Source organism: Staurois parvus, unplaced genomic scaffold (genome assembly GCF_062004578.1).
Source record: "Staurois parvus isolate SC_StPar_1 unplaced genomic scaffold, SC_StPar_1.0 ptg000333l, whole genome shotgun sequence".
In the NCBI taxonomy this organism is placed as follows: Eukaryota; Metazoa; Chordata; class Amphibia; order Anura; family Ranidae; genus Staurois; species Staurois parvus.
Genome location: NW_028318129.1, coordinates 68,044 through 89,934, shown reverse-complemented (window position 1 = coordinate 89,934; position 21,891 = coordinate 68,044). Strand labels below are relative to the sequence as shown.

The window sequence follows — 21,891 nt, the reverse complement described above, 5'->3', positions numbered from 1 at the left end:
TCCGCTCTCCCTTGACCCCGCATTCACTATATCCGCTCTCCCCGGACCCCGCATTCACTATATCCCCTCTCCCCGGACCCCGCATTCACTATATCCGCTCTCCCCGGACCCCTCATTCACTATATCCGCTCTCTCCGGACTCCGCATTCACTATATACGCTCTCCCCGGACTCCGCATTCACTATATCCGCTCTCCTTGGACCCCGCATTCACTATATCCGTTCTCCCCGGACCCCGCATTCACTATATCCGCTCTCCCCGGACCCCGCATTCACTATATCCGCTCTCCCCGGACTCCGCATTCACTATATCCGCTCTCCCTGGACCCCGCATTCACTATATCCGCTCTCCCCGGACCCCGCATTCACTATATCTGCTCTCCCCGGACCCCGCATTCACTATATCCGCTCTCCCCGGACTCCGCATTCACTATATCCACTCTCCCCGGACTCTGCATTCACTATATCCGCTCTCCCCGGACCCCGCATTCACTATATCCGCTCTCCCCGGACCCCGCATTCACTATATCCGCTCTCCCCGGACCACGCATTCACTATATCCCCTCTCCCCGGACCCCGCATTCACTATATCCGCTCTCCCCGGACCCCGCATTCACTATATCCGCTCTCCCTGGACCCCGCATTCACTATATCCGCTCTCCCCGGACCCCGCATTCACTATATCCGCTCTCCCCGGACTCCGCATTCACTATATCCGCTCTCCCTGGACCCCGCATTCACTATATCCGCTCTCCCCGGACCCCGCATTCACTATATCCGCTCTCCCCGGACCCCGCATTCACTATATCCGCTCTCCCCGGACTCCGCATTCACTATATCCGCTCTCCCCGGACTCCGCATTCACTATATCCGCTCTCCCCGGACCCCGCATTCACTATATCCGCTCTCCCCGGACCCCGCATTCACTATATCCGCTCTCCCCGGACCACGCATTCACTATATCCCCTCTCCCCGGACCCCGCATTCACTATATCCGCTCTCCCCGGACCCCGCATTCACTATATCCGCTCTCCCCGGACCCCGCATTCACTATATCCGCTCTCCCCGGACCCCGCATTCACTATATCCACTTTCCCCGGACCCCGCATTCACTATATCCGCTCTTCCCGGACCCCGCATTCACTATATCCGTTCTCCCCGGACCCCGCATTCAGTATATCTGGTCTCCCCGGACCCCGCATTCACTATATCCGCAATCCCCAGACCCCTCATTCACTAAATCCCCTCTCCTCGGACCCCGCATTCTCTATATCTGGTCTCCCCTGACCCCGCATTCACTATATCCGCTCTCCCCGGACCCCGCATTCACTATATCCGCTCTCCCCTGACCCCGCATTCACTATATCCGCTCTCCCCGGACCCCGCATTCACTATATCCGCTCTCCCCAGACCCCGCATTCACTATATCCGCTCTCCCCGGACTCCGCATTCACTATATCCGCTCTCCCCGGACCCCGCATTCACTATATCCGCTCTCCCCGGACCCCGCATTCACTATATCCGCTCTCCCCGGACCCCGCATTCACTATATCCGCTCTCCCCAGACCACGCATTCACTATATCCACTCTCCCCGGACCCCGCATTCACTATATCCGCTCTCCCCGGACCCCGCATTCACTATATCCGCTCTCCCCGGACCCCGCATTCACTATATCCGCTCTCCCCGGACCCCGCATTCACTATATCCGCTCTCCCCGGACCCCGCATTCACTATATCCGCTTTCCCCAGACCACGCATTCACTATATCCGCTCTTCCCGGACCCCGCATTCACTATATCCGCTCTCCCCGGACCCCGCATTCAGTATATCTGGTCTCCCCGGACCCTGCATTCACTATATCCGCAATCCCCGGACCCCGCATTCACTAAATCCCCTCTCCTCGGACCCCGCATTCTCTATATCTGGTCTCCCCTGACCCCGCATTCACTATATCCGTTCTCCCTGGACCCCTCATTCACTATATCCGCTCTCCCTGGACCCTGCATTCACTATATCCGCTCTCTCCGGACCCCGCATTCACTATATCCGCTCTCCCCGGACCCCGCATTCACTATATCCGCTCTCCCCGGACCCAGCATTCACTATATCCGCTCTCCCCGGACCCCGCATTCACTATATCCGCTCTCCCCAGACCACGCATTCACTATATCCGCTCTCCCCGGACCCCGCATTCACTATATCCGCTTTCCCCGGACCCCGCATTCACTATATCCGCTCTCCCCGGACCACGCATTCACTATATCCACTCTCCCCGGACCCCGCATTCACTATATCCGCTCTCCCCGGACCCCGCATTCACTATATCCGCTCTCCCTGGACCCCGCATTCACTATATACGCTCTCCCCGGACCCCGCATTCACTATATCCGCTCTCCCCGGACCCCGCATTCACTATATCCACTTTCCCCGGACTCCGCATTCACTATATCCACTCTCCCCAGACCACGCATTCACTATATCCGCTCTTCCCGGACCCCGCATTCACTATATCCGCTCTCCCCGGACCCCGCATTCAGTATATCTGGTCTCCCCGGACCCTGCATTCACTATATCCGCAATCCCCGGACCCCGCGTTCACTAAATCCCCTCTCCCCAGACCCCGCATTCACTATATCCGTTCTCCCTGGACCCCTCATTCACTATATCCGCTCTCCCTGGAACCTGCATTCACTATATCCGCTCTCCCTGGACCCTGCATTCACTATATCCGCTCTCTCCGGACCCCGCATTCACTATATCCGCTCTCCCCGGACCCCGCATTCACTATATCCGCTCTCCCCGGACCCAGCATTCACTATATCCGCTCTCCCCGGACTCCGCATTCACTATATCCGCTCTCCCTGGACCCCGCATTCACTATATCCGCTCTCCCCGGACTCCGCATTCACTATATCCGCTCTCCCCGCACTCCGCATTCACTATATCCGCTCTCCCTGGACCCCGCATTCACTATATCCGCTCTCCCCGGACCCCGCATTCACTATATCCGCTCTCCCCGGACCCCGCATTCACTATATCCGCTCTCCCCGGACTCCGCATTCACTATATCCGCTCTCCCCGGACTCCGCATTCACTATATCCGCTCTCCCCGGACCCCGCATTCACTATATCCGCTCTCCACGGACCCTGCATTCACTATATCCGCTCTCCCCGCACCCCGCATTCACTATATCCGGTCTCCCCGGACCCCGCATTCACTATATCCGCTCTCCCCAGACCACGCATTCACTATATCCACTCTCCCCGGACCCCGCATTCACTATATCCGCTCTCCCCGGACCCCGCATTCACTATATCCGCTCTCCCCGGACCCCGCATTCACTATATCCGCTCTCCCCGGACCCCGCATTCACTATATCCGCTCTCCCCGGACCCCGCATTCAGTATATCTGGTCTCCCCGGACCCTGCATTCACTATATCCGCAATCCCCGGACCCCGCATTCACTAAATCCCCTCTCCTCGGACCCCGCATTCTCTATATCTGGTCTCCCCTGACCCCGCATTCACTATATCCGTTCTCCCTGGACCCCTCATTCACTATATCCGCTCTCCCTGGAACCTGCATTCACTATATCCGCTCTCCCTGGACCCTGCATTCACTATATCCGCTCTCTCCGGACCCCGCATTCACTATATCCGCTCTCCCCGGACCCCGCATTCACTATATCCGCTCTCCCCGGACCCAGCATTCACTATATCCGCTCTCCCCGGACCCCGCATTCACTATATCCGCTCTCCCCAGACCACGCATTCACTATATCCGCTCTCCCCGGACCCCGCATTCACTATATCCGCTTTCCCCAGACCACGCATTCAGTATATCTGGTCTCCCCGGACCCTGCATTCACTATATCCGCAATCCCCGGACCCCGCGTTCACTAAATCCCCTCTCCCCAGACCCCGCATTCACTATATCCGTTCTCCCTGGACCCCTCATTCACTATATCCGCTCTCCCTGGAACCTGCATTCACTATATCCGCTCTCCCTGGACCCTGCATTCACTATATCCGCTCTCTCCGGACCCCGCATTCACTATATCCGCTCTCCCCGGACCCCGCATTCACTATATCCGCTCTCCCCGGACCCAGCATTCACTATATCCGCTCTCCCCGGACTCCGCATTCACTATATCCGCTCTCCCCGGACCCCGCATTCACTATATCCGCTCTCCCCGGACTCCGCATTCACTATATCCGCTCTCCCCGCACTCCGCATTCACTATATCCGCTCTCCCCGGACCCCGCATTCACTATATCCGCTCTCCCCGGACTCCGCATTCACTATATCCGCTCTCCCCGGACTCCGCATTCACTATATCCGCTCTCCCCGGACCCCGCATTCACTATATCCGCTCTCCCCGGAACCCGCATTCACTATATCCGCTCTCCACGGACCCTGCATTCACTATATCCGCTCTCCCCGCACCCCGCATTCACTATATCCGGTCTCCCCGGACCCCGCATTCACTATATCCGCATTCCCCAGACCACGCATTCACTATATCCACTCTCCCCGGACCCCGCATTCACTATATCCGCTCTCCCCGGACCCCGCATTCACTATATCCGCTCTCCCCGGACCCCGCATTCAGTATATCTGGTCTCCCCGGACCCTGCATTCACTATATCCGCAATCCCCGGACCCCGCATTCACTAAATCCCCTCTCCTCGGACCCCGCATTCTCTATATCTGGTCTCCCCTGACCCCGCATTCACTATATCCGTTCTCCCTGGACCCCTCATTCACTATATCCGCTCTCCCTGGAACCTGCATTCACTATATCCGCTCTCCCTGGACCCTGCATTCACTATATCCGCTCTCTCCGGACCCCGCATTCACTATATCCGCTCTCCCCGGACCCCGCATTCACTATATCCGCTCTCCCCGGACCCAGCATTCACTATATCCGCTCTCCCCGGACCCCGCATTCACTATATCCGCTCTCCCCAGACCACGCATTCACTATATCCGCTCTCCCCGGACCCCGCATTCACTATATCCGCTTTCCCCAGACCACGCATTCACTATATCCACTCTCCCCGGACCCCGCATTCACTATATCCGCTCTCCCCGGACCCCGCATTCACTATATACGCTCTCCCCGGACCCCGCATTCACTATATCCGCTCTCCCCGGACCCCGCATTCACTATATCCACTTTCCCCGGACTCCGCATTCACTATATCCACTCTCCCCAGACCACGCATTCACTATATCCGCTCTTCCCGGACCCCGCATTCACTATATCCGCAATCCCCGGACCCCACATTCACTAAATCCCCTCAACTCAGACCCCGCATTCACTATATCCGCTCTCTCCGGACCCCGCATTCACTATATCCGCTCTCCCCGGACCCCGCATTCACTATATCCGCTCTCCCTGGACCCCGCATTCACTATATCCGCTCTCCCCGGACCCCGCATTCACTATATCCGCTCTCCCCAGACCCCGCATTCACTATATCCGCTCTCCCCGGACTCTGCATTCACTATATCCGCTCTCCCCGGACCACGCATTCACTATATCCGCTCTCCCCGGACCCCGCATTCACAATATCCGCTCTCCCCGGACCCCGCATTCACTATATCCGCTCTCCCCGAACTCCGCATTCACTATATCCGCTCTCCCCGGACCCCGCATTCACTATATCCGCTCTTCCCGGACCCCACATTCACTATATCCGCTCTCCCCGGACCCCGCATTCAGTATATCTGGTCTCCCCGGACCCTGCATTCACTATATCCGCAATCCCCGGACCCCACATTCACTAAATCCCCTCAACTCGGACCCCGCATTCTCTATATCTGGTCTTCCCTGACCCCGCATTCACTATATCCGTTCTCCCTGGACCCCACATTCACTATATCCTCTCTCCCCGGACCCCACATTCACTATATCCGCTCTCCCCGGACCCCGCATTCACTATATCCCCTCTCCCCGGACCCCGCATTCACTATATCCGCTCTCCCCGGACCCCGCATTCACTATATCCGCTCTCCCCGGACCCCGCATTCACTATATCCGCTCTCCCCGGACTCCGCATTCACTATATCCGCTCTCCAGGGACTCCGCATTCACTATATCCACTCTCCCCGGACCCCGCATTCACTATATCCGCTCTCCCCGGACCCCGCATTCACTATATCCGCTCTCCACAGACCCTGCATTCACTATATCCGTTCTCCCTGGACCCCTCATTCACTATATCCGGTCTCCCCGGACCCCGCATTCACTATATCCGCTCTCCCTGGACCCCGCATTCACTATATCCGCTCTCCCTGGACCCTGCATTCACTATATCCGCTCTCCCTGGACCCTGCATTCACTATATCCGCTCTCCCTGGTCCCGCATTCACTATATCCGCTCTCCCTGGACCCTGCATTCACTATATCCGCTCTCCCTGGACCCTGCATTCACTATATCCGCTCTCTCCGGACCCCGCATTCACTATATCCGCTCTCCCCGGACTCCGCATTCACTATATCCGCTCTCCCTGGACCCCGCATTCACTATATCCGCTCTCCCCGGACCCCGCATTCACTATATCCGCTCTCCCCAGACCCCGCAATCACTATATCCGCTCTCCCCGGACTCCGCATTCACTATATCCGCTCTCCCCGGACCCCGCACTCACTATATCCGCTCTCCCCAGACCAAGCATGCACTATATCCGCTCTCCCCGGACCCCGCATTCACTATATTCGCTCTCCCCAGACGACGCATTCACTATATCCACTCTCCCCGGACCCCGCATTCACTATATCCGCTCTCCCCGGACCCCGCATTCACTATATCCACTTTCCCCGGACCCCGCATTCACTATATCCACTCTCCCCAGACCACGCATTCACTATATCCGCTCTTCCCGGACCCCGCATTCACTATATCCGCTCTCCCCGGACCCCGCATTCAGTATATCTGGTCTCCCCGGACCCTGCATTCACTATATCCGCAATCCCCGGACCCCGCATTCACTAAATCCCCTCTCCTCGGACCCCGCATTCTCTATATCTGGTCTCCCCTGACCCCGCATTCACTATATCCGTTCTCCCTGGACCCCTCATTCACTATATCCGCTCTCCCTGGAACCTGCATTCAATATATCCGCTCTCCCTGGACCCTGCATTCACTATATCCGCTCTCTCCGGACCCCGCATTCACTATATCCGCTCTCCCCGGACCCCGCATTCACTATATCCGCTCTCCCCGGACCCAGCATTCACTATATCCGCTCTCCCCGGACCCCGCATTCACTATATCCGCTCTCCCCAGACCACGCATTCACTATATCCGCTCTCCCCGGACCCCGCATTCACTATATCCGCTTTCCCCAGACCACGCATTCACTATATCCACTCTCCCCGGACCCCGCATTCACTATATCCGCTCTCCCCGGACCCCGCATTCACTATATCCGCTCTCCCCGGACCCCGCTTTCACTATATCCGCTCTCCCTGGACCCCGCATTCACTATATACGCTCTCCCCGGACCCCGCATTCACTATATCCGCTCTCCCCGGACCCCGCATTCACTATATCCACTTTCCCCGGACTCCGCATTCACTATATCCACTCTCCCCAGACCACGCATTCACTATATCCGCTCTTCCCGGACCCCGCATTCACTATATCCGCTCTCCCCGGACCCCGCATTCAGTATATCCGGTCTCCCCGGACCCTGCATTCACTATATCCGCAATCCCCGGACCCTGCATTCTCTATATCTGGTCTCCCTTGACCCCGCATTCACTATATCCGTTCTCCCTGGACCCCTCATTCACTATATCCGCTCTCCCTGGAACCTGCATTCACTATATCCGCTCTCCCTGGACCCTGCATTCACTATATCCGCTCTCTCCGGACCCAGCATTCACTATATCCGCTCTCCCCGGACTCCGCATTCACTATATCCGCTCTCCCCGGACCCCGCATTCACTATATCCGCTCTCCCCGGACCCCGCATTCACTATATCCGCTCTCCCCGGACCCAGCATTCACTATATCCGCTCTCCCCGGACCCAGCATTCACTATATCCGCTCTCCCCGGACTCCGCATTCACTATATCCGCTCTCCCTGGACCCCGCATTCACTATATCCGCTCTCCCCGGACTCCGCATTCACTATATCCGCTCTCCCCGGACTCCGCATTCACTATATCCGCTCTCCCTGGACCCCGCATTCACTATATCCGCTCTCCCCGGACCCCGCATTCACTATATCCGCTCTCCCCGGACCCCGCATTCACTATATCCGCTCTCCCCGGACTCCGCATTCACTATATCCGCTCTCCCCGGACCCGGCATTCACTATATCCGCTCTCCCCGGACCCCGCATTCACTATATCCGCTCTCCACGGACCCTGCATTCACTATATCCGCTCTCCCCGCACCCCGCATTCACTATATCCGGTCTCCCCGGACCCCGCATTCACTATATCCACTCTCCCCGGACCCCGCATTCACTATATCCGCTCTCCCCGGACCCCGCATTCACTATATCCGCTCTCCCCGGACCCCGCATTTACTATATCCGCTCTCCCCGGACCCCGCATTCACTATATCCGCTCTCCCCGGACCCCGCATTCACTATATCCGCTCTCCCCGGACCCCGCATTTACTATATCCGCTCTCCCCGGACCCCGCATTCAGTATATCTGGTCTCCCCGGACCCCACATTCACTATATCCGCAATCCCCGGACCCCGCATTCACTAAATCCCCTCTCCTCGGACCCCGCATTCTCTATATCTGGTCTCCCCTGACCCCGCATTCACTATATCCGTTCTCCCTGGACCCCTCATTCACTATATCCGGTCTCCCCGGACCACCCATTCACTATATCCGCTCTCCCTGGACCCCGCATTCACTATATCCGCTCTCCCTGGACCCTGCATTCACTATATCCGCTCTCCCTGGACCCTGCATTCACTATATCCGCTCTCCCTGGACCCCGCATTCACTATATCCGCTCTCCCTGGACCCTGCATTCACTATATCCGCTCTCTCCGGACCCTGCATTCACTATATCCGCTCTCCCCGGACTCCGCATTCACTATATCCGCTCTCCCTGGACCCCGCATTCACTATATCCGCTCTCCCCGGACCCCGCATTCACTATATCCGCTCTCCCCGGACCCCGCATTCACTATATCCGCTCTCCCCGGACTCCGCATTCACTAAATCCGCTCTCCCCGGACCACGCATTCAGTATATCTGGTCTCCCCGGACCCCGCATTCACTATATCCGCAATCCCCGGACCCCACATTCACTAAATCCCCTCAACTCGGACCCCGCATTCTCTATATCTGGTCTTCCCTGACCCCGCATTCACTATATCCGTTCTCCCTGGACCCCACATTCACTATATCCGCTCTCCCCGGACCCCACATTCACTATATCCGCTCTCCCCGGACCCCGCATTCACTATATCTGCTCTCCCCGGACCCCGCATTCACTATATCCGCTCTCCCCGGACCCCGCATTCACTATATCCGCTCTCCCCGGACCCCGCATTCAGTATATCTGGTCTCCCCGGACCCCACATTCACTATATCCGCAATCCCCGGACCCCACATTCACTAAATCCCCTCAACTCAGACCCCGCATTCACTATATCCGCTCTCTCCGGACCCCGCATTCACTATATCCGCTCTCCCCGGACTCCGCATTCACTATATCCGCTCTCCCTGGACCCCGCATTCACTATATCCGCTCTCCCCGGACCCCGCATTCACTATATCCGCTCTCCCCAGACCCCGCATTCACTATATCCGCTCTCCCCGGACTCTGCATTCACTATATCCGCTCTCCCCGGACCACGCATTCACTATATCCGCTCTCCCCGGACCCCGCATTCACTATATCCGCTCTCCCCGAACCCCGCATTCACTATATCCGCTCTCCCCGGACCCCGCATTCACTATATCCGCTCTCCCCGGACCCCGCATTCACTATATCCGCTCTTCCCGGACCCCACATTCACTATATCCGCTCTCCCCGGACCCCGCATTCAGTATATCTGGTCTCCCCGGACCCTGCATTCACTATATCCGCAATCCCCGGACCCCACATTCACTAAATCCGCTCTCCCCAGACCAAGCATGCACTATATCCGCTCTCCCCGGACCCCGCATTCACTATATTCGCTCTCCCCAGACGACGCATTCACTATATCCACTCTCCCCGGACCCCGCATTCACTATATCCGCTCTCCCCGGACCCCGCATTCACTATATCCACTTTCCCCGGACCCCGCATTCACTATATCCACTCTCCCCAGACCACGCATTCACTATATCCGCTCTTCCCGGACCCCGCATTCACTATATCCGCTCTCCCCGGACCCCGCATTCAGTATATCTGGTCTCCCCGGACCCTGCATTCACTATATCCGCAATCCCCGGACCCCGCATTCACTAAATCCCCTCTCCTCGGACCCCGCATTCTCTATATCTGGTCTCCCCTGACCCCGCATTCACTATATCCGTTCTCCCTGGACCCCTCATTCACTATATCCGCTCTCCCTGGAACCTGCATTCAATATATCCGCTCTCCCTGGACCCTGCATTCACTATATCCGCTCTCTCCGGACCCCGCATTCACTATATCCGCTCTCCCCGGACCCCGCATTCACTATATCCGCTCTCCCCGGACCCAGCATTCACTATATCCGCTCTCCCCGGACCCCGCATTCACTATATCCGCTCTCCCCAGACCACGCATTCACTATATCCGCTCTCCCCGGACCCCGCATTCACTATATCCGCTTTCCCCAGACCACGCATTCACTATATCCACTCTCCCCGGACCCCGCATTCACTATATCCGCTCTCCCCGGACCCCGCTTTCACTATATCCGCTCTCCCTGGACCCCGCATTCACTATATACGCTCTCCCCGGACCCCGCATTCACTATATCCGCTCTCCCCGGACCCCGCATTCACTATATCCACTTTCCCCGGACTCCGCATTCACTATATCCACTCTCCCCAGACCACGCATTCACTATATCCGCTCTTCCCGGACCCCGCATTCACTATATCCGCTCTCCCCGGACCCCGCATTCAGTATATCTGGTCTCCCCGGACCCTGCATTCACTATATCCGCAATCCCCGGACCCTGCGTTCACTAAATCCCCTCTCCCCGGACCCTGCATTCTCTATATCTGGTCTCCCTTGACCCCGCATTCACTATATCCGTTCTCCCTGGACCCCTCATTCACTATATCCGCTCTCCCTGGAACCTGCATTCACTATATCCGCTCTCCCTGGACCCTGCATTCACTATATCCGCTCTCTCCGGACCCAGCATTCACTATATCCGCTCTCCCCGGACTCCGCATTCACTATATCCGCTCTCCCCGGACCCCGCATTCACTATATCCGCTCTCCCCGGACCCCGCATTCACTATATCCGCTCTCCCCGGACCCAGCATTCACTATATCCGCTCTCCCCGGACCCAGCATTCACTATATCCGCTCTCCCCGGACTCCGCATTCACTATATCCGCTCTCCCTGGACCCCGCATTCACTATATCCGCTCTCCCCGGACTCCGCATTCACTATATCCGCTCTCCCCGGACTCCGCATTCACTATATCCGCTCTCCCTGGACCCCGCATTCACTATATCCGCTCTCCCCGGACCCCGCATTCACTATATCCGCTCTCCCCGGACCCCGCATTCCCTATATCCGCTCTCCCCGGACCCCGCATTCACTATATCCGCTCTCCCCGGACCCGGCATTCACTATATCCGCTCTCCCCGGACCCCGCATTCACTATATCCGCTCTCCACGGACCCTGCATTCACTATATCCGCTCTCCCCGCACCCCGCATTCACTATATCCGGTCTCCCCGGACCCCGCATTCACTATATCCGCTCTCCCCAGACCACGCATTCACTATATCCACTCTCCCCGGACCCCGCATTCACTATATCCGCTCTCCCCGGACCCCGCATTCACTATATCCGCTCTCCCCGGACCCCGCATTTACTATATCCGCTCTCCCCGGACCCCGCATTCACTATATCCGCTCTCCCCGGACCCCGCATTCACTATATCCGCTCTCCCCGGACCCCGCATTTACTATATCCGCTCTCCCCGGACCCCGCATTCAGTATATCTGGTCTCCCCGGACCCCACATTCACTATATCCGCAATCCCCGGACCCCGCATTCACTAAATCCCCTCTCCTCGGACCCCGCATTCTCTATATCTGGTCTCCCCTGACCCCGCATTCACTATATCCGTTCTCCCTGGACCCCTCATTCACTATATCCGGTCTCCCCGGACCACCCATTCACTATATCCGCTCTCCCTGGACCCCGCATTCACTATATCCGCTCTCCCTGGACCCTGCATTCACTATATCCGCTCTCCCTGGACCCTGCATTCACTATATCCGCTCTCCCTGGACCCCGCATTCACTATATCCGCTCTCCCTGGACCCTGCATTCACTATATCCGCTCTCTCCGGACCCTGCATTCACTATATCCGCTCTCCCCGGACTCCGCATTCACTATATCCGCTCTCCCTGGACCCCGCATTCACTATATCCGCTCTCCCCGGACCCCGCATTCACTATATCCGCTCTCCCCGGACCCCGCATTCACTATATCCGCTCTCCCCGGACTCCGCATTCACTAAATCCGCTCTCCCCGGACCACGCATTCAGTATATCTGGTCTCCCCGGACCCCGCATTCACTATATCCGCAATCCCCGGACCCCACATTCACTAAATCCCCTCAACTCGGACCCCGCATTCTCTATATCTGGTCTTCCCTGACCCCGCATTCACTATATCCGTTCTCCCTGGACCCCACATTCACTATATCCGCTCTCCCCGGACCCCACATTCACTATATCCGCTCTCCCCGGACCCCGCATTCACTATATCTGCTCTCCCCGGACCCCGCATTCACTATATCCGCTCTCCCCGGACCCCGCATTCACTATATCCGCTCTCCCCGGACCCCGCATTCAGTATATCTGGTCTCCCCGGACCCCACATTCACTATATCCGCAATCCCCGGACCCCACATTCACTAAATCCCCTCAACTCAGACCCCGCATTCACTATATCCGCTCTCTCCGGACCCCGCATTCACTATATCCGCTCTCCCCGGACTCCGCATTCACTATATCCGCTCTCCCTGGACCCCGCATTCACTATATCCGCTCTCCCCGGACCCCGCATTCACTATATCCGCTCTCCCCAGACCCCGCATTCACTATATCCGCTCTCCCCGGACTCTGCATTCACTATATCCGCTCTCCCCGGACCACGCATTCACTATATCCGCTCTCCCCGGACCCCGCATTCACTATATCCGCTCTCCCCGAACCCCGCATTCACTATATCCGCTCTCCCCGGACCCCGCATTCACTATATCCGCTCTCCCCGGACCCCGCATTCACTATATCCGCTCTTCCCGGACCCCACATTCACTATATCCGCTCTCCCCGGACCCCGCATTCAGTATATCTGGTCTCCCCGGACCCTGCATTCACTATATCCGCAATCCCCGGACCCCACATTCACTAAATCCCCTCAACTCGGACCCCGCATTCTCTATATCTGGTCTTCCCTGACCCCGCATTCACTATATCCGTTCTCCCTGGACCCCACATTCACTATATCCGCTCTCCCCGGACCCCACATTCACTATATCCGCTCTCCCCGGACCCCGCATTCACTATATCCCCTCTCCCCGGACCCCGCATTCACTATATCCGCTCTCCCCGGACCCCGCATTCACTATATCCGCTCTCCCCGGACCCCGCATTCACTATATCCGGTCTCCCCGGACCCCGCATTCACTATATCCCCTCTCCCCGCCCCCGCATTCACTATATCCGCTCTCCCCGGACCCCGCATTCACTATATCCGCTCTCCCCGGACCCCGCATTCACTATTACCGCTCTCCCCGGACCCCGCATTCACTATATCCGCTCTCCCCGGACCCCGCATTCACTATATCCGCTCTCCCTGGACCCCGCATTCACTATATCCGCTCTCCCCGGACCCCGCATTCAGTATATCTGGTCTCCCCGGACCCCACATTCACTATATCCGCAATCCCCGGACCCCACATTCACTAAATCCACTCAACTCAGACCCCGCATTCACTATATCCGCTCTCCCCGGACCCCGCATTCACTATATCCGCTCTCCCCGGACCCCGCATTCACTATATCCGCTCTCTCCGGACCCCGCATTCACTATATCCGCTCTCCCCGGACCCCGCATTCACTATATCCGCTCTCCCCGGACCCCGCATTCACTATATCCGCTCTCCCCGGACCCCGCATTCACTATATCCGCTCTCCCCGGACCCCGCATTCACTATATCCGGTCTCCCCAGACCCCGCATTCACTATATCCGCTCTCCTCGGACCCCGCATTCACTATATCCGCTCTCCCCGGACCCCGCATTCACTATATCCGCTCTCCCCGGACCCCGCATTCACTATATCCGCTCTCCCCGGACCCCGCATTCACTATATCCGCTCTCCCCGGACCCCGCATTCACTATATCTGGTCTTCCACAGTACACAAAACATATAAATGTAATTATTTTAGTAAATATAAACTGCTAAATCCCTTTTCTCATCAGCAGTATAGAGCAGTCTTATGACTTCTATCAGTGTCCAGCAGAGCACTGGTTAAAGCTTGTAGGAGGAGTTATCATTTTCCTCTGACTGTCCTATGAGGCTGTATAACCCCCGATCCTCTGTCTGGACAGAGCTCATTGGACCTGTGCTGATCACATGCACTCTCCCACTCCAAAGAAAAAACTCTCTAGCAGTACACACTAAACTGAGCATATCCAGAGTGTCCCCGAGGCTGTGTTCTCTCAGGAGATGAAATGGTTAACGCGGAAAAAGGGGAGGATCAAAGAAGACAGGATTAAACACTCTTTTTACACAATGCAGAGGATTAACCCCTTAGGTGAGTATAACAAGCGTACCTTCCTGCATATAAAGGCTGATTTTACTGTTGGGGGTTTAGTCACTTACAGGTTTGGTGATGAGGTTTCCTGTTTTGGGGGCCCCTCCAGTACCACCTGATCACCTGACGATAGCTACGAGCTCCGGAAATGAGCGCACTCTCACCGAAGTCCATTGCAAACACTCCAACTTTATTGCGGAAACATCAGAGTATATATAAATCTGTCATCGCTGGGCAGATTTTTAATTACCAACTTTAATATCAACCAATCAAATTCTGTCCATGCGTGTTATCTGCAGTATTGCACATTGATTGTCACTAAACTTTGCAGAACCATTGTCCAGCCATACGGTTGTGGTCAGACTTACCCAATGGTTTGGCCCAACGCCCAGACTGCGGTTACTGTCTCACCGAAAGTTACTTCCTCATAAAACTTGCAAACACAGTTATTTTCCTGTAAAGCTTACATACACACTTTTCTCTTAGTGTGTACAAAAGTCATATATCAAACATCTTGTATCACAAAATGGAGATGATTATGTTATCATGTTATCCTTTCAGTGACACTATAAGGTGGGGAGATGCTGATCTCTCTTTCAAGTATTGTACTTACTCACTAATGACCTACTAACTGCTAAAACCAACGGCCATTACTCCATACTCATCCCAACCAACGGCCATTACTCCATACTCATCCCAACCAACGGCCATTACTCCATACTCATCCCAACCAACGGCCATTACTCCATACTCACCCCAACCAACGGCCATTACTCCATACTCACCCCAACCAACGGCCATTACTCCATACTCACCCCAACCAACGGCCATTACTCCGTACTCATCCCACCAATGGCCATTATTCCATACTCATCCCAACCCAGTGGTGGGCCACCTTTTTTTTCAACTGAGCCAAATCTCGCCAAAACCACGATTGAAATTTATTTTGAGAGCCACATTTTTAAAACTGAAAATTCATCTCCCATATAGTAATTCATCCCCCATAGTAATTCATCCCCCATATAGTAATTCATCCCCCATATAGTAATTCATCCCCCATAGTAATTCATCCCCCATAGTAATTCATCCCCCATATAGTAATTCATCCCCCATAGTAATTCATCCCCCATAGTAATTCATCCCCCATAGTAATTCATCACCCATATAGTAATTCATCCCCCATATAGTAATTCATCCCCCATAGTAATTCATCCCCCATAGTAATTCATCCCCCCTATAGTAATTCATCCCCCATATAGTAATTCATCCCCCATTGTAATTCATCCCCCCTATAGTAATTCATCCCCCATATAGTAATTCATCCCCCCTATAGTAATTCATCCCCCATATAGTAATTCATCCCCCATATAGTAATTCATCCCCCATAGTAATTCATCCCCCATAGTAATTCATCCCCCCTATAGTAATTCATCCCCCCTATAGTAATTCATCCCCCATATAGTAATTCATCCCCCATAGTAATTCATCCCCCATAGTAATTCATCCCCCCTATAGTAATTCATCCCCCATAGTAATTCATCCCCCATATAGTAATTCATCCCCCATAGTAATTCATCCCCCCTATAGTAATTCATCCCCCATATAGTAATTCATCCCCCCTATAGTAATTCATCCCCCATAGTAATTCATCCCCCATATAGTAATTCATCCCCCATATAGTAATTCATCCCCCATATAGTAATTCATCCCCCATAGTAATTCATCCCCCCTATAGTAATTCATCCCCCCTATAGTAATTCATCCCCCATAGTAATTCATCCCCATATAGTAATTCATCCCCCATATAGTAATTCATCCCCCATAGTAATTCATCCCCCATAGTAATTCATCCCCCATAGTAATTCATCCCCCATGTAGTAATTCATCCCCCATATAGTAATTCATCCCCCATATAGTAATTCATCCCCCCTATAGTAATTCATCCCCCATATAGTAATTCATCCCCCCTATAGTAATTAATTCCCCATATTGTGTCAATTCACTTACCTTTGCTCCGCGCATTCCTCTCGCCGTGTTCCCGCGCCGTTCCGGTCTTCAGGGCGGACTGTGAGAGGAGAGGAGTTCGTCACGCTGCCCCGCCTACATCCTAACAGCCAATGTTTGCCACGCTCCGCGGGCCGGATTAAAAGGTCCACCGGGCCGTAGTTTGCCCATTGCTGGGCTAGCTGCAGAGTCCTGACTTTTGGGGCGGCCGCCCGAGAGGAGGGAGGGGAGCGGGCGCCCGGCACACAGAAGAGCCGCATTAAAATGTGTAAAGAGCCGCATGTGGCTCGCGAGCCGCGGCTTGCCGACCACTGTCCTAACCAACGGCCATTACTCCATACTCACCCCAACCAACGGCCATTACTCCATACTCACCCCAACCAACGGCCATTACTCCATACTCACCCCAACCAACGGCCATTACTCCATACTCACCCCAACCAATGGCCATTACTCCATACTCACCCCAACCAATGGCCATTACTCCATACTCACCCCAACCAACGGCCATTACTCCGTACTCATCCCACCAACGGCCATTACTCCGTACTCATCCCAACCAACGGCCATTACTCCGTACTTGTCTCAACCAATGGCCATTACTCCGTACTCATCCCAACCAACGGCCATTACTCCGTACTCATCCCAACCAACGGCCATTACTCCGTACTCGTCTCAACCAACGGCCATTACTCCGTACTCATCCCAACCAACGGCCATTACTCCGTACTCATCCCAACCAACGGCCATTACTCCGTACTCATCCCAACCAACAGCCATTATTCCGTACTCATCCCACCCAACGGCCATTACTCCATACTCATCCCAACCAACGGCCATTACTCCATACTCATCCCAACCAACGGCCATTACTCCATACTCACCCCAACCAACGGCCATTACTCCATACTCACCCAAACCAACGACCATTACTCCATACTCATCCCAACCAACGGCCATTACTCCATACTCATCCCAACCAACGGCCATTACTCCATACTCATCCCAACCAACGGCCATTATTCCATACTCACCCCAACCAATGGCCATTACTCCATACTCATCCCAACCAACGGCCATTACTCCATACTCATCCCAACCAACGGCCATTATTCCATACTCACCCCAACCAACGGCCATTACTCCATACTCATCCCAACCAACGGCCATTACTCCGTACTCATCCCAACCAACGGCCATTACTCCATACTCACCCCAACCAATGGCCATTACTCCATACTCATCCCAACCAACGGTCATTACTCCATACTCACCCCAACCAACGGCCATTACTCCATATTCATACTCCTTGACCTTTCCACTGCCTTTGACACAGTCGACCACCCGCTCCTCCTCAGTAAACTCCACTCCATCGTCCTCCATGACTCTGCTCTCTCCTGGTTCTCCTCTTACCTTTCTGAGCTCACTTTAAGTGTCACATACAACTCCTCCTCCTCCACTTCCTCTTTCTGTTGGGGTACCCCAAGGTTCTGTTCTCTCTCTATACCTCCCCCCTGGGCCAACTGATAACCTTCCAATACCACCTTTATGCTGATGACACCCAGATCTCTCTCTCCACTCCCCAGCTAACCCCCTCAATCTCCACACGTATCACAAATCTACTAAGTGACATATCACCATGGGTGTCACATCACTGCCTTAAACTCAATCTTTCCAAAACTGAGCTGTAATATTACCTCCCCCCTGATCTCCCACTCACAACTTTACCATTACGATCAACAGCACTACCATTGGTCCTTCCCCTCATGCCAGGGTGCTAGGCGTAATCCTAGACTCTGACCTCTCCTTTGGGCCCCACATCCACTCACTGGCTAAATCCTGCCGCCTCAACCTCCGGAACATTTCCAAAATCCGCCCCTTCCTAACCAATGACACCACAAAACAACTCATCCACGCCTTGGTTATATCCCTCCTCAATTGCTGCAACTCCCTCCTCACTGGTCTACCGTTACACAGGCTATCCCCCCTTCAGTCTATTATGAATGCTGCTGCTAGACTCATCCACCTTACCAACCGATCCGCGACTGCTGCTAGACTCCTCCCCCTTACCAACCAATCAGCGACTGCTGCCCGTCTCTGCCAATCCCTCCACTGGCTTCCACTATCCCAACATATACAATTCAAAATAATAACCACAGCTTACAAAGCCATCCACAAGACTGCCCCTAGCTACATCGCCAACCCAAGGACTGACAACTCATGGGGCCCCCGGACAATAGGGGATCATGGGGCCCCTGTGTCCTTGCCCAAACTCAAAAAAGCCTATGAAAAAGGTACCAGAGGCATCTCATGGGGCCCCCTACTGACCCCCGGCCCTCGGGCAGTGCCTGAGTTTCCAAATGGTCAGTCCGCCCCTGCACCAACCTCATCCACAGATATCGGCCACATCACCCACTCCGCTCCTCCCATGATATCCTCCTCTCTAGCTCCCTCATCACCTCCTCCCACGCTCTCCTCCAGGACTTCTCCAGAGCCTCTCCCATCCTCTGGAACTCCCTACTACAGCACGTCCGGTCAGCCCCCACCATTAGGCAATCTTTGAAAACTCACTTCTTCAGGGAAGCCTACCCCACCTCCACCTCAGAACTGTACTTGAATCACCTCCACCAGATCATCCCCCGCAGCGATCACCTTTTGTATCCCCTCCCCCTTCCTTTAGATTGTAAGCTCCATGAGCCGGGCCCTCCTATTCCTTCTGTACTGAACTGTATTGTAATTGTACCGCCCCCCCTTATATTGTAAAGCGCTGAGCAAACTGTTGGCGCCATATAAATCCCGTATAATAATAATACTCATGTAATGAAAGCACCACAGACATTTCTAAACCAAGAAATCACCAAACTCGTGGCAAGGGAGGGTACACATTTGATTCCTAATTTTCTAAAATGTGAAATTTTTCCATTACTATGCTTTTCAGTCTACTTGAACCACTTGTCTACCAAAGTACATTTATAAAGGGCATGGAAGACAAGTGGTTAAATCATGAACACATAGCTGCTGGTGTGATCTTGGTGGCGGATTCAAGAGCCAGCGAAGGGCTCTCTGGTGGCAAAAGGAGGACCTACCTAATATTAAGTGGGTAGTCAGAGTGTTATGGCTTATCGGTGTGAAATCCCAGATTCAGGTTTCATTCAGGAAAGATAATATATTGGAAATGAAAGACTGTTCCATTTGTTCTCTCTCTAGTTGGACTTTCTACAACCTCAATTACCAAGACCTGCGCGACCAGCTGCACTCCAACCAGCGGAAGTGCCATCGTGGCTTCAGGCTCCGTGTCCTGCTGCTCCAGTGACCTGTGCAACGCCAGCGAACGCATCAGCATCAAGGCCAGCTATGCCGCCATTATCCTGGCAATGGGAACCATTGTGATGTTCATCAGTAGCTCAATTCTCTGATATATGATGTGAGATCACAAATTGTCCAACCTGCAGCAATAAATGGTTTGTAATGGGAAAGCCTTGAATTGTCTGCCTGTTTCTTGCAATGTCTATAGTGGTGGAGGGCAGAGACCTCCACAGGATGCCTGTCTGGCGTTACATGGCGCCTTGTGCAAAAATACCAATGATGCCATTTCTTAGTTTCTTGTACTTTTATGTGTCGTCTGATTTTTCTGGCATCCAAACAAAAGCACTGTACAATGCCTTGAAAAAGTATTCACACCCCTTGAAATTTCCACAATTCGTCATGTTAGAACAAAAATGTAAATGTATTTTATTGGGATTTGATGTGATAGACCGACACAAAGTGGCACATAATTGTGAGGTGGAAGGAAAATAATAAATGATTTTTACAAATCAATATCTGAAAAGTGTGGCGGCACTTGTATTCAGCCCCCTTTATTCTAATACCCCTAACTAAAATCTAGTGAAACCAATTGCCTTCAGAAGTCACCTAATTAGTAAATAGAGTCCCCCTGTGTGAAATTTAATCTCAATATAAATACAGCTGTTCTGTGAAGCCCTCAGAGGCTTGTTAGAGAACATTTATGAACAAACAGCATCATGAAGGCCAAGGAACACACCAGATAGGTCAGGGAAAAAGTTGTGGAGAAGTTTAAAGCAGAGTTATAAATAACTATCCCAAGCTCTGAACATCTGACAGAGCACTGTTCAATCCATCATCTGAAAATGGGAAGAGTACGGCACAACTGCCAACCTACCAAGACATGGCCGTCCACCTAAAAAGACAGGCCGGGCAAGGAGAGCATTCATCAGAGAAGCAGCCAAGAGGCCCATGGGAACTCTGGAGGAGTTGCAGAGATCCACAGCTCAGGGGGGAGAATCTGTCCACAGGACAACTATTAGTCGTGCACTCCACAAATCTGGCCTTTATGGAAGAGTGACAAGAAGAAAGCCATTGTTGGAGGAAAGCCATAAGAAGTCCCGTTTGCGGTTTGCGAGAAGCCATGTGGGGGGACAGCAAACGTGTGGAAGAAGGGGCTCTGGTCAGGGTTCTCCTCACCTCTCCAAAGTGAGCTGGGTTCCATGGGCCCCCCACTCAAAGTGACTCCCGTCACACTGTGTATTCAGGTCTTCACCATACATTTGGAAAGAAACTATGAATACATATAACTGTTTGTCAATGTGTAAAAGTGTGCAAAGAAGTTTAGGAAATGTTTTAAATCAACCAGTTCCTCTGTGATGGGTTCAGTACCAGAGGCGGACTTACCATTCGAGCACTAGGGCACTGCCCGAGGGCCCGGGGTCAGTAGGGGGCCCCATAAGATGCCCCTGGTACCTTTCATTGGCTTTTTCATAGGCTTTTTTGGGTATGGGCAAGGACACAGGGCCCCATGATGCCCTATAGCCCGGGGGCCCCATGAGTTTTCAGTCCGCCCCTGATCAGTACAAGTAAGCAAAGCTGGGCTTTGTGGGAAGCTACAT

At 54.1% G+C, this 21,891-nt stretch overlaps 1 protein-coding gene across 1 annotated transcript in view; it reads left to right on the top strand.

Annotated features, from left to right (window-relative positions):
- Positions 1 to 20,463, top strand: part of LOC149457146 (lymphocyte antigen 6E-like) — an 80,743-nt gene extending 60,280 nt beyond the window's left edge. The window contains exon 3 of the mRNA XM_089684002.1: positions 20,195 to 20,463. Coding sequence (XP_089540128.1) covers positions 20,195 to 20,403 — 209 coding nt within the window. The 3' untranslated portion in view covers positions 20,404 to 20,463. The remainder of the gene's footprint in view (positions 1 to 20,194) is intronic.
- The last annotated feature ends 1,428 nt before the right edge of the window (positions 20,464 to 21,891 follow it).